Source organism: Haliotis rufescens, unplaced genomic scaffold (genome assembly GCF_023055435.1).
Source record: "Haliotis rufescens isolate VD_foot unplaced genomic scaffold, xgHalRufe1.0.p SCAF_1, whole genome shotgun sequence".
NCBI classification, from domain to species: domain Eukaryota; kingdom Metazoa; phylum Mollusca; class Gastropoda; order Lepetellida; family Haliotidae; genus Haliotis; species Haliotis rufescens.
The window spans coordinates 49,658,461-49,672,810 of NW_025963779.1; the positions used below are offsets into that span (position 1 = coordinate 49,658,461).

Genomic DNA, 14,350 nt, shown 5'->3' on the forward strand with positions numbered 1-14,350 from the left:
TTATGATCGTTATAATAATGAAAATGAAATGAATAGATCAGAAGGAACATGTGTATACGCCATTGTTTCTTATTTATGGTAGAGTTTGTTAAACTATGATATTGATGGTGTCGTCTTCTACAGTATGTGAATGTTCAGATGAAGTGATGTTGAGAAAACGACTTTCAACTTTGAAGGTGTATGTTCCATCGTATCGTCCAAATAGCAAATATTCTAGATATTGCAGATGCCTCAAACGAATTGTTGAGAACGTTGTGGTCCTGTCATAACAGGTTATGTCAATCTTCATATCAATCTTCTGTATCTTCACCAGAACATCTTGTTTCTCAGCATGGGGCTCCCGTCCGCCTCGTGTGAAAACATAGAATTCTCTTACATCCATTGTAACTCTGCATAAAAATGCTGTGAATGCATATATAACAGATACAACTGATACTGGAATTCTCCTTACATCAGATACCATGACAGATACCCGGTTTACCACGATCAGTCCTGATGTACAGCCCTACACGGTTCAAACGTGGGATAAGGAAACACAAACTGATCGTTCTCTACCAGATGGAAGGGAAATACAATTCCGAGAAATTCGCGGAAACCATATTCTGCAAATTGGTTCCAACACAGTTGTTGACATAATAGTAACGAAGGACTTTTTGCAAATGGCAAAGGAGGATGGGGAATATTTAGGTAAGAACATATTTGTATTAGGGACTAGACTTGCTACACGCCAGATTTGGACAATATTTGCATTATCCAAAGGAAATATCTGGCCAGAGAAAAGCCGAAATTATTATTTGTCAGACATATAATATATGATGTGCAATTGTCAAGTAGTTACTGAAAATATAGATTTAATGTCGGTATTTCGCTTGTCTTGGATTATGGATAGCTCGATGGTCTCGATTGAACAAGTGTTTCACAGTTTGTGATATGTTTGTGCTGCTTGACATTGTCCCCTTGAGTGTTGATTAACACACGACACATATATTTTTTTTTTCTGTTTCACAGTTTGTGATAAGAACACACCAGTCGTCATGCTAAAATGGAGTGTAGCTAAAGAAAATGAATCGGAGGCAGTTAAAGCTGTGAAGTCACTTTGGAAACTACAGTTGAAGGAACTTTTTGAGAGCATGTATGGACAAGTATTGTCACATTTGTCACACAACTTCTTTTCGCCTCTCAGGGAATTAATTGTGGATATTTTCAAAAAGTATGACGCCAAACTGGCTGGAATCTTCAGTGGCTCTCTTCTGTTTGTGTTCTGGCATGCTGATGAAGAGTCAGCACAGAGCATGGTTGCTGGCAAGGAGGTGGTGCGGGAGATGTTCCATCAGCTGCTGTTGGGTATGGGCAAGGGGGAAATAGAGTTCACGCTTGATGCAGCTGTAGATACAAGTGACAGTATGGAGGCTGTAGCAAGTGGCAAAGTAGGTGGTGGTGAAGAGGTTGATGCTGATCCTCTGGCAAGTCTCACTGAAGGAATTGATCCTCTGACTGATGCAAATATGTGAGTACTATTACTACATAGTAGTTTGTACACTAATTATGTAATCATTCAATGCGTTTCAAAACAGCCAAATATGTATTAACACATGAACTATATTATACATTGTTTATATATCTTTATGCATCATTGTGTGCACACGTGAACTTTCCTCAGGTGATCCAAACAATCGTATTTTGGGCGTACAACAGCTGATGTTTTCTTTACTCGATATCATATATATATGTCATATGCAGGTGTTGTATATGATATATTGTTAATAAATATATTCTATTTGCATGTCGAATGATTCTGTATTACCTGTCAGGATCACATATCAGTGTCATATTAACTGTTACTGTTAATAGCCAACTAAAGACCAACGAGGAGACCTCAAAGAAAGGAGCGGGTTTGTATTATTAATAATAATGTGTTATTCTGAGTATAATAATACAAACACACACAAATATATCATGTATATGTATTCAATAAAAAATTGTGTATATATACCTATATATTGACTGATTAATTACTACTATGTGAACATAATTACTTAATTATATTTTGGTATTCATTAGTATATATACCTAACTAAATGTTAGTATTCCATAGTGTACCGTACATGTTGGATTTCATTAGTCAATAATAAATGAATGAATGATTATGGTTTTACGCCGCTTTTAGCAATATTCCAGCAATATCATGGTGGGGGACACCAGTAATGGGCTTCACACATTGTACCCATGTCGGGAAGCGAATCCGCGTCTTCGGCGTAACGAGCGAAGCGCTTTAACCGATAGGCTACCCGCCCGCCCCCATGAGTCAATAAATTCATGGCACAACACAATTACTCCAAATAGTAAAGTCAACTGTTTGCCATCACATTATGTTTGTAGATGTCCGTTCAAGATTAATCGAATACGGCACCTGACCTATGTGTCTTGTACTTGATAGATTTGAAAGAGCTCGAGAGTAGATTACAATCAATGGAAAGCAGCTTCAGAAGGATGCAGCGCGAGATGAATGAACATATGGACAGTACTCGCGGTGATATGGGAAGAGGATTGAAGGAGATGAGAGACGTTACACAGACCCTCATAGAAACTGTGCTGAAGAAGACATCAGAGACACCACAGGACAAGGAACCGACGCGATCTGAACATACTCTACCCACTGATCCGCTTGATGTGTCAGCACTGATGGAGAAGAGACAAGGTTTTCCGATCGCCCCAATGACTTTGGTGCAGTTCCAGCAAACGGCTTACGCGGCGAATATGGTGAATGCAGTGACAGCAGACAGTTCCCTCAGAACTAAGTCAACTGACCAGCCAACATCCATGACCGAGCGCAATGAACCCACGGAAGTAGCATCTAATGTAATGTGAGCATGTTAACAAATTGATACTTATGACAGGTTGGTTTTTAACAACAGAATAGGAACAGGGGTACTCACGGGGTAGATACAAATCCATATCTTAGCATAATGCTTTTGTGAATCAGTTTGTTTCTTCTCTAATCCTTTGGACTTATAATTGAAATAATCATGTCAAAGAAAAATATGCTTCCCATTTTGCATTTATTTCCGCTTCGAAGCTTAATTTGATAGTCTTTTCAACTATTCGGCTCCAACTAAATTTATGTTGTTGTTTTTTGTTTGTTATTTACCGCCGCACTCAGCACTATTCCAGTTTTGTGACGGGGATCTGTAAATAATCGAGTCTGGACCAGACAATCCAGTGATTGACATCATGAGCATCGATCCACGCAAATGGGATTGATGACATGCTTCAACCAAGTCGGCGAGACTGACCACCCGATCCCGATAGTCGCCTCGGCAAGATTGGGTTGCTGAAGATCTTCACGGGTTATTGAATATATTACATCAACGAATGTGTAAATAACCCATTCATAAACAAGAAACATGATATACTTTGTTTTCTTCTATTCTTCTAGGGTAGAAGAAGCAGCAGATGAACAGCAAATGTCAGGACCAGGTTCAGCTGACATACCTGTATCCCTTGAAGGTACAGCGATTGAGAAGGATACAGGGATCCTTCCATCAAGGTACATGTATAAGACATAAAGAATACAGTAGCACTTCAGTAACATTCATTTCAACTCAGCATACATGCGTACTCACTTTAGTAACATTTTACAATCCATGCACATGGCATGTATCCTATCATTACATGTACGAGTTGAATATCAATATCCTAGGCGTGTACAAATATATTACATACATTTAGTATTTAGTATTTAGTAATGTTTGCCCTAAACATGTTGTCAGATCCGCAAAAGACATTCCATGTGAACCAAATGATTGCGCAGTACCTGCAAAGCGTAAGTTATTTCACACCTAAACTAGTACTGTCTCTCATGTACATGATGTGCACTTGATATGATGTGCAATCCTTAACTTCTGTGCATGAAATACATTTCTCAAATTTTTATGAGTATGCATAATATGGAAGACGAGAAAGGGGTAATAATTGTAGTCATGTTGAAAATCTTTATCGCAAAATGTTTAGGGGCTGGTAATATTTGATGCAACTGGTCTCACTAACTCCGTATCCTAGCATATTACAGGCGCCTCAAGTCAGCAGAAATGATTTTCTCATTCAAGTAACTGCTTCGTTTCGACAAAAAGTGTTCTTTTGACATATTTTGTGTGATCTTGAGAAGCCGACTGCGTCAATGTAATAAGACTATATTCAACAGAAAAGTATGGAGAGGCTGAGCAGCTGTTGAGCTCCCTGAATGTAGCTGATGTGGGAGTGGGGGCATCTGATCCGGGAGTGAGACGTTTGACTGTGGCTGTGGCTGCAGCTCTGGTTCACGGTAGGTAGTACACAGTAAAATGTTCAAAACGTGTAACAGACTGAATAGGATGAGCACAATATTTAATTTATTCATTTCGGTACATGTGTGTACATTATGCATCAACCTTTCCCTCGGGGTATCTGGATGAATGAATATTGTTAGCAATATGCACATGTTGTACAGTTGATCAACTGGTTGCACGTGTCTACAACCCTTGAAACAAATGAACACTGTCCTCACAATTGTTACCCAGCATGTTCATTGCACAACGTTGAAGCGCTGTCCCTGTTTTCATATATTTCTCATGTGGACTGCTACACAATTTGCGAATTGTATGATCATTATGACGATGTTGATGATAATCATCTGTATACAGAACGCTGATCGTGCTATGTTTTAGATGTTCCACCACCACCGAGGGCAATGAGCTTGGACACTCTCTTATGCATTGATGTATCAGACAGCATTGGGATGCCAGGCTTAGAGGAGGTCAAGCAGATTGCTAAGAACTTTGTAGATGGTTTGTATAAATAAAAGCGACAAAACCCTTTCCATAACAATAACAATGTCTGCTGAAAACATAATCCATTTTACGATTCAGACGATGTCATGAGCATGTGTTTTATGAATCACTATCAAATAGTGATAATGACAGGTGTTCGCGAAAAGGTGAGAGTATTTCGCACCATCGGTCGCACCCGTCACAAACACGTGCAAAGGCAAGGCACTCGTTCATCTGGAATAAAAAAATACATACACGGTATCATGAATATGACGAAGTTCAGTATAAAATTAATTCTATAATGCGTCTACTTCCTTATTCAGCATTTTACATATTATATAATCTATTTTCCATTGTATGAGGTTACAAACTATCCGTTCTTACCAATGGAGGCTCTCTTTTATGTCAATATGTTTACATTACGTCCCTCACAAAACATTATCGACCTAAACGTCGCACACTGAAATTCATAATATCAGGGTGAGGCGCTGAAATTGCATACATGAGGTTTGAAATACAGAGGCCAATTGATGAGCTGCGCACCTCGCCGAGAAGGGCTTGATCAAAAGACATTAAAATTATTATTTTTCAACATAGCCCCCTTTCACATTGATCCACGGTCATCGCCAAATCTTCAATTCTCTTGTCATTTCGGGTGGTGTTGACGTCATTGGCCTTCCAGTCGTCTTCAAGGTTCTCCCTGCCATTCTTAAACTCTGCTGCCCACCTCTTTACGGTGACATATGACATATGAAGTTTTCTGCCTATGACCCTGCCTATTTCCTTTTTTTGATCCCATTATGTTTCAGGAATTGAGGACATAGCTGAGCAGCACGGACTGGAGGAGAATGTGGGCGTGGTGTCACTGGGAGGAGGAGCCAAGGTCGTCCAGCAGCTCACCAATGACTATGGAGCTGTCAGAGATGCTATAGGTCAGAAATGATGCTAAAGGTCGTTACAAAAATGCCAGTCGTAATAATAAAACTTTCTGGTAAACAATATATACTACCCATCAAAAGTTTAGACTCACTGAAACCACTCACTATATCTCGTAAGAAAATCGTATTTGTGAAAGCTACCAATACAAAATAACAAAATCATTAATTTAGGTCTTCATATCCTTGTTCACAAGGACGTGTGCATTGATGATTAGTGAACCAGAATGCCGTATTGGCTAGTACCATACAAAAGTGAAATTGCAAAATTTAATAACGGGTATGACCACCCCTGGCTCTAACACAGACATTGCATCGACGTTGCATACCACGAAAGAACAGTTCAATCTGCCGCTGGGGAATGTTTGCCACTCCTTAAACAATGCATTGCGAAGTTGGCGAAGGTTAGCAGGGGGAGGAACTCTGGCATAAACACGCCGTCCCAGCAGATCCCGAACATGCTCAGTGGGGTTCATATCGGGCAATAATGCTCGCTAATCCATTCGATTCACCCCATTTTGTTGTAAACAAGCTGACACGATGCGAGCTCTGTGAGGCCTGGCATTATCATCTTTGAAAACCGCGTGACCTGGCATGGCCCTTAAGAATGGAAGCACAATAGGAATGATGATCTCGTCCCTGTATCTCTGGCCAGTCAGATTTCCATCCTGTACCAGTAAATCAGTTCTTCCAGTCAGGGTGATACCTCCCCAGACGATAACGGATCCACCTCCAAATCGATCATGCTCCACAACAGCAACGTCAGCGTACCGCTCTCCCTGACGTCTGTAGACTGGGATCCGACCATCGTTGAAATGCAGATTGAACCTTGATTCGTCGGAGAAGAGTACCCTTGCCCATCTGCGGGGACCCCAGCGTAAATGTCCATTTCCCCAATTCAGTCTGTTCTGACGGTGGCGTGGTGTAAGAGGGGGTCTTACAGCTAGACGACGTGCCCGCAGTCCGTAGTGACGTAATCGGCGGCGTATTGTTGATACAGATACACGTCGTCCTGTAGCTTGTTGGAAAGCATTATTGGCTGCTGTGGCTGTAATGTTTCTGCCCCTGAGAAACAGCAAAAAGACGCATCGGTCATCTTGCTGTGATGTTACCCTTGACCTACCCGACCTGGGTCGATCCTGGACGGAGTTGGTCTGTTGAAAGCGTACCCAGAGGTTGGAAACTGCCTATTGGGATACGCCAAGACATCTGGCAACATACCGTTGTGATCTGCCATCTTGTAGCAGTGCCAAGGCTTGGTGTCGTTGCTCAATACGGAGACTTCTCCCTCTACCCATGCTTGCATCAAAGAAGAATTTCTCCACTAACTCAGAGGAGCCAACTGCAATCCTTATAAAGATGAATTGCACGAGTATCCCGCGTCAAATTGCTGCTAAGACACGTGCATTATCGTGCATGTGAACACCTGCGTTTTGGTGCGAATTTTGTTTAAAAATGTGCGACATTTCACAGAGTTTTATCAATTAATGAACGAAAAACTCTAATCTTTTCACCGTTACAGATTTGGTTTTACGCCACAACAGTTCATGTGTTAACAGTACCTGTAAAAAGTTTCGAATATTTGGCATTATCTGGTTTGAAACAGTTGAGTATAGTGAGTGGCTACATTTACACTGGTGAGTCTAAACTTTTGATGGGTAGTATAATTGATTTTCTGCTAATAAGTCCGTTATATATATCATATGACTTTGGGGGAGGGCGTGTTAAGTTTGCATAAATTAAACAATCACCTGATTCATGTCACGCCACAGTATGTATTCCTGCAACTGGAATGTTTATCGATCTCGTCATTTTTGTCTGATGCAGAAAACTGTTGTTGGTTAAACTAATGTAGATAACGCATGTTTTCGTTGTCTAATTTAATCATAAGGATTGACTTTTGATTGTTTTTGGTTCCTTGAAGTATGAATCGAAAAATCGATGTGCAAACTGCTTGAATCCGCGTAGCTGTCATACAATGACATACTTAATGAATCCGCGTGCAAAAGTTTGCAAATCGGATTTTTGATTCATATCTATAGGCTTGATCTGATTGCAACGTCCTAGCCCATTACATGTACATGTATGTCACAAATACCTGACCATTTGGTATTATCCATTCCATGTGATGCACAGTGCAGTTTCTTTACATTTATGATAATTTTTAAATCGTGATTTCAATATTTACGCTGGACAATCCGTCAATCTTCTTTTTTATGCTTTTGCAACAGGAAACCTGGTCTGTTGTGGAAGAAGTCCAATATTCGAAGCTCTCCTGGTATGTGTTGCGGCAATGAAAGAAGGAGGTATGCTGTGTTTAATGTCCAATGAACCTCATTACTGATAGCCAAATGTCGTGTGAAACGTTAGTAATGAGATTTTACTTATGTGAGTGATACCGTGTCACAGTCATAATGTCAGAGTAAATGTTTTGATGTAATAAATGTACCATGTCAAACTATGTCAAAAACGTCATATCATGACAAACCTAAGTCAAACTGTGTCAAATATAATGACTATCACAGGGGGAGTATTAAGCGTTGGAGGAGCACACAAGATACGGCCAAGGATAATATTTATCACAGATGGCCTGGCTACTGATGAAAGCTACCCAGTAGGACAAGATACAGCCTCAACAGATCTCAATGTACGTTCAAATATTGGAATAATTATTCTATTAATGTACATTATCTTACTGCAAAGCAAACTGTTTAAATAGACTGCAATAAACAGTATTTCTCTTCGAGTCAGCTTATTGTCGGAAGAGGGCCTAAAGGATGTTCTACGGTATGGTCATGACAACCTTAGGAATCTGGAAATTCTGGAATTCGAAAGTTTAATGTTTGGTCCATTATTAAGTGCATACAGCAAAGAATACGACATGTTGAATTTGTTTCTGATAACTTTTGATCACTTTCTTTATCAATGGTATGGCTTAATACATATATATGTGTGCAGGGGAAAGTATATGCTTTCGTATGGGTATATTTTTGTTTCAGACAAAAATCCAGTTAATCCAACTGATGGGCGAACTTTCCCCAAAGAAGAATAGTTCAACTCCACATCCAATAACATGGGTCCCTGTCGCAGCTGCGGACAGGGTAGGTATACTTGGTCCCTATATTGGTTCATTACAGGTTCTTATTCAGAAAATACGGTTTACAAGTAGAGTGTCCTTTAAGAAAGGTGTCATGATATCACAAGGATATCCATCGTTATCTGTACATTCCTTAATGTTTGGCATGTATTTTGGCAAAGTTAATTTTTCTTCCAGGACTTAATCATTTCAAGTTTATATAAGGTGTATTGGTGTTTTTTTAACTTATATGTAACCTTTTCCTAGTCATTCCTTTCGTCCCTCTCAAAACTTGGCGACGGAAACATTGTTGAGGGAAAGGATATTACAACTCTTTGCACCTACTACAGAGTACAGGTAAGTGTACGACACCTGGTTTAATTACAATATCAATACCAACGCCAGCTCAGTTCTAAGTTTGACTTTATTAGAGACGCGTACATACACATACATATTACTTAAACATTTGCTTTGTATGTTTCGAAACTATTTACATCAACTCTATTGCAGGATAGCATTGGGAAAATTTACATGTGTGTAGAATCTCGTGAATGGGAAAACTTGAGCGAGGCCGTGGAGGTAATGGCGGGGGCCTTTATCGGAGATATGACGCCTGAAGAGAAGGTAATACTCTTGACACATTATACTGCTCCGGGTCCGTTCCTGCTTCTAAACACAGTCGCAACGTATACATGTACATATCTGTTGGAGAGATTTGTGTACATAAATGCAAGCCATTGTTCTCTTTTAGTCACAATATAACCTACAATACCTGGATACTCACAAGGCATGTTATGCATCTTCAGCGTTCCATCATTCAAGAAGTGAAGGCGAAAATTGAAAGAAAGGACTCTAGCGCTGTTGATGATGATCCTGATGATTTTGACAACCTAAAGGAGCTAAAGGACTTGCCTCCTCTTGGGTCAAGGGTCAGCAGAGGTCCTGCCTGGAAATACCAGGACCAAGATGCAGGTGGACCAGGCACAGTCATCAATCATGCTGATGATGAGAGTGAGTAATATATCTTGTCATGTAGCTGCCACACGCATTGCTTATTCCAGTGACGGCAGAGAGTATAGTATATGTACGATCTTTGCTCATGGCTGTGTCACATTGACTGTGAGGGGATAGAGCGGCATGTCATTTTACATTTCACTATCAAACTTATTGACTGTCCTAATGACGTCAGGCGATAACATGCCATGCCAAAATGATTTTACAAGTAACTATAAACAATATTGACTATTCTAATGACGATAGTGAGTAGAATATCATGTAGAAAAACATGCCATGGGGAATGTTCTAATTGCATTTTGAAATGCGAACTAATGAGTACTTATGAAGTTATTCACTTTTTGCAACTGTGATTCTGTTTCAGAGCATGTCTGGGTCGAGTGGGACTTGAACAGTGTTGCATGTCGATACAGATTTGGCTCCAAGGGCATGTATGACATCATTGAGGAGGATAACCAACCGAGGATTCTAAAGCCGGATGAGCTGATTGAGATTGGATGCAGAGTGAGAAGAGGTACCACATCATTCGCTCACGCTTACGTCCATCTTGTTTCAAACACCCACAATAGTTCATTTTCTGGTTGGGTAAGCCGAAGCAGTCAGAGGTTAGAGGATATATTACATTTTAAACATTGTCTGCCTACCTTTCGACAGCCATTCCAACAAGGGGGGTTATAAAAGGAGTCATTATGTTGTCTTTAGTCTTACATTTTCCAAATAAAAGTTTACGAACCATATAAAGAAGTAATGTTTAGACATGTATATTCATATTTAGTTTATAACATATATTTTCCTTTATTTCCAGGCGATGATTGGTCAAGTGGTGATACAGCTGGAGGCCCTGGTAACATTGGTGTTATCATCAGGAAAAGGCAAGATGGCAAAGTGAAAGTGAGGAGGCCTTTATATGAGCATTGTTTGTTTGATATTAACTGACCAAGTTCTATTGCCCAGTGTACAATTAATCATATTCCCATTATACAGTTGCCATACTGCAATATTTAAAACACAGTCCCTACTTCTATAAAAAGTAGCATTAGACGTTTACTTTTCAAAACTGACTTTATGTAACTAGACCTAAGAACTATGATTAATGCTTTTTTAATATGTTCACTTTCAGGTGAGGTGGCACAATGGGGTAATTCAAGCCTGTAACTATGGGTACGATGGAAAATTTGAACTTGCGATATGGTAAGTAGGCATTTATACGACATTTATTGATCGTGAGGTTTTCAAAGTATATTGACATTTCATTATCATATAAAGTAAGGAAGATGACCATATCGGTGAGTTAATGTTGCTGTACTATAATTCTACTTCATTTCAGATAGAGATCTGATTGCCCTTCATTGGCTCTGTAATCGAATTGCATAAGACCTGAGGAAATATTCAGGCAATGTATAATTATAACGCAGTTAATCAACCAGTGATACCAGTATTTAATAATCTACATAGCATCTCACAGTGCATATGCACATGTCAACGTAATTATGATTCGTACTGGATACAAAATGTACCCCAAATGTCCGTTTAATAATATACAGCTCCTTAGAAGATATCATACCTTCCGGACAGAGAGAAACGACACTCAGTGCGGATGTTGCTTCAAAGAAAGGTGACCATTCTTATCATTGTTAACTGTATCTCTACAAGTATTAGTGGTTAAGTGTTTTGTTAAAATACAATAGTATGAATCTTATTTCCCTCAACATCCAAATCCTAAGGAAGAAATTATTTTCGATGAGGTGTTACAATTTTCTAAAAGTTTACTATTGTAAACTGTAGTGTGTTTAAATTGTATCGGTTAATCAAAAGTTATATCGGCCTGTTAGGAGGTAAATATGCTAATTCCAACTTTGCATCATTATTAGGCCATGCTATGCCAACTCCAGAGAAGCCTCACGTGCTGTGGCAGTGGCACGATGACCGAGGCCAGTGGCGGTTATATGATGGGGGAGATACTGACAAACTAAACAGAGAATTTGCCCGAAAACCAACCGGATCCTGTATATTACAGAAGCAAGGGAGAAGGTAAGATTAAACTTATTATAAGATTGTACGGGGTTATATTGTGATAAAAAATAAAATAAGCAGATCAAAATATAGTTTCATTTTAGTGCATTTTATCCGTTTTGGTACCAGAATATATAATTATGTCCATTTATGTTTACACTTTCATATTTCTAAATTCTGTATAAATTATTTACAGCTTCCGTGTTTTGTTCAACTTGATGAAAGAAAAATGTGTGGAATATAGCACCATGCATGAAGTGAGACGTCTAGGTATGTCAGACACGTTGGAGTTATAAAACATATTACATATACAGCGTGTAACATGTAGTTTACTGTTTGACTGCTCTTAAAGAAACATCCAGTAATTTGTGGTACCTCATGGTACCTTATTTTATATTATTTATGGGAATTGAGATCAGGATATTATAAATGTGGAAGCTAGTTAAACACCGGCACTAACGCTTTGGAAATTACTTTCAGTTGTGAGTGATGAAGACCGAGATGAATTCATCGCCAAGGAAATTTCAATCAGTGATGAAAGTTCATGGACATCATGTTAGATCTCCAAATGAGGAGGATCTTGTACATACAATGATTTGGAACCAATTTAACACTGTCCTTTTACCAGTACCTATTACAACAACGTGTATAATAAATACTGATACATCTACACACGTATTCAATGCAACCCACTTCATGACACCCTCAGTCTGAAACCATTAAGTGTTTAATATATTCTGTCAATGACAGAATATGTTGTTTCCAGGGTATGATGTGGACTCTACGAGGTTTGCAACTGTATTTGTTTGGGAAATATGCATAATACGTTTCGTACCGATGTAACTTATTGCTACTAAATTGAAACTAAATGGAGCACGTTTGTACTGTTGATCATTGGGAACAAAACAATACCTTTGATATGTTATCCAATGCAGGTCAGTTTTAAACACACATTATACATATAGATATATGTCGGAATATTTTCGTAACACAACTTATAGCATAGTGTCCAATACGTAAGTTGCTCACACCTGAACCTGATAACAATAACTGAGATGTGTGGTCTCATCTGATTCAATGAACTAATGCAATTTGGAATGATCTTTCATCCATATTGGATATCTGAATTTAATAACCTTTCATGTGGCAAGAAATATTGTAAATAAAACCATACTTTTTAATGACTAAATCTTTCATTGGTCTTATGCGCGTAATTTGAAATAACTATAACTGCATATTTCTTGAAATTACGGGATGTCACATAATGACGACTCTATAGTCAACTAATATCCAGTATCCTACGAATGAGGTATTTTACCTTGGACGTGAGTGCTGATTGAGTCTGGCAAGAAACCAACATTTTTGGTATTGGTTTCTGTTCTCATTTTCAATAAAGTATAACTTTTCTCTCTTGTGTCCATTGCTCTTCTGTTTCTCATTGCTGTCATGGACATTTCACGGAACATAGAACAGTCTCGATGTACATCTAATTATATATCGAGAAAAGTACAATTAAATTACCACTGGTATCAGCAACTACATTATCCACTATGTCACTCTTATTCAGCCTATTTAAGCATGCCCTGGACCACTCTAAAAGTCGTATACATGTCGTCGAAAAATGTGTGTACAACTAGTCCAGTGTCGGTGAAGGTCGCCTATGTATTGATAACCTAATCACGTGGCTGTGTGCGATATGTTGTGATCACTTTCATATCTTCTGTTCACAATGACGTGAACAGATACAAGACACAGGGAATACCTAAACACATATGAATAGAACCACATCACAACTGTATGTTAAGGGGAGAGAGAGAAGGAGAGAGAGGCAAATAATTTTAGTTTTGTCTGCACGAAAACAGAAAATTGAATTCAAACATATTGTATGTTGTATGAATGTTTTACAATTAGAACTGGACCACCCAAATAGTACTTTTTTCTTGAAGAAGTTATTTCATTCAGGGAAAAGTTTGCAAAAATGAGAGGCTTTTTAAGTTTTACGACGAACAATACGATGTGATTATGGCGACACCCAATTGTGTATGTGATGCCATTACAAGTGGCAGAACCGTCATTGAGATTCAAGAGGTTCTTGCTGAAGAACGTGAAAATATTAATCACATTTACGTTTCATCAAAAGGCTTTCCAAGTTCAGCAGATGGTGAGATAAGGTTTGGCATTAAACCTTGCCCTTCAGATGATGGCAAGGTCGTTCAGACGTTGCAGTCTGTAGCAATGAGTAATTCAGTTGTCAACGGTAACAGCCATATTGCACTCACTTCTCTTACACTCCCGAATAGTCCCATGTATCAAACTGACAGTCTGAGTATATACGTCCTTTATTATATCAAGACACCTCCAATAAAGGGGGGCGGTCGGGTAGCCCAGTGGTTAAAGCGTTCGCTCGTCACGCCGAAGACCCGGGTTCGATTCCCGACATGGGTACAATGTGTGAAGCCGATTTCTGGTGTCCACCGCCGTGATATTGCTGGAATATTGCTAAAAGC

At 39.1% G+C, this 14,350-nt stretch overlaps 1 protein-coding gene across 1 annotated transcript in view; it reads left to right on the forward strand.

Moving 5' to 3' along the window:
* The window catches only part of LOC124131461, a 28,909-nt gene extending 15,659 nt beyond the window's left edge, over positions 1-13,250 (forward strand). Inside the window, exons 20-41 of the mRNA XM_046494746.2 lie at positions 424-687; positions 1,009-1,507; positions 1,852-1,892; positions 2,438-2,864; positions 3,437-3,547; positions 3,771-3,823; positions 4,202-4,321; positions 4,704-4,823; positions 5,615-5,737; positions 7,972-8,046; positions 8,266-8,387; positions 8,740-8,841; positions 9,084-9,173; positions 9,327-9,440; positions 9,623-9,827; positions 10,195-10,344; positions 10,636-10,721; positions 10,951-11,021; positions 11,375-11,445; positions 11,702-11,861; positions 12,040-12,113; positions 12,324-13,250. Of these exons, the coding sequence (XP_046350702.2) occupies positions 424-687; positions 1,009-1,507; positions 1,852-1,892; positions 2,438-2,864; positions 3,437-3,547; positions 3,771-3,823; positions 4,202-4,321; positions 4,704-4,823; positions 5,615-5,737; positions 7,972-8,046; positions 8,266-8,387; positions 8,740-8,841; positions 9,084-9,173; positions 9,327-9,440; positions 9,623-9,827; positions 10,195-10,344; positions 10,636-10,721; positions 10,951-11,021; positions 11,375-11,445; positions 11,702-11,861; positions 12,040-12,113; positions 12,324-12,403 (3,158 nt within the window). The 3' untranslated portion in view covers positions 12,404-13,250. The remainder of the gene's footprint in view (positions 1-423; positions 688-1,008; positions 1,508-1,851; positions 1,893-2,437; positions 2,865-3,436; positions 3,548-3,770; positions 3,824-4,201; positions 4,322-4,703; positions 4,824-5,614; positions 5,738-7,971; positions 8,047-8,265; positions 8,388-8,739; positions 8,842-9,083; positions 9,174-9,326; positions 9,441-9,622; positions 9,828-10,194; positions 10,345-10,635; positions 10,722-10,950; positions 11,022-11,374; positions 11,446-11,701; positions 11,862-12,039; positions 12,114-12,323) is intronic.
* Positions 13,251-14,350: the final 1,100 nt, after the last annotated feature.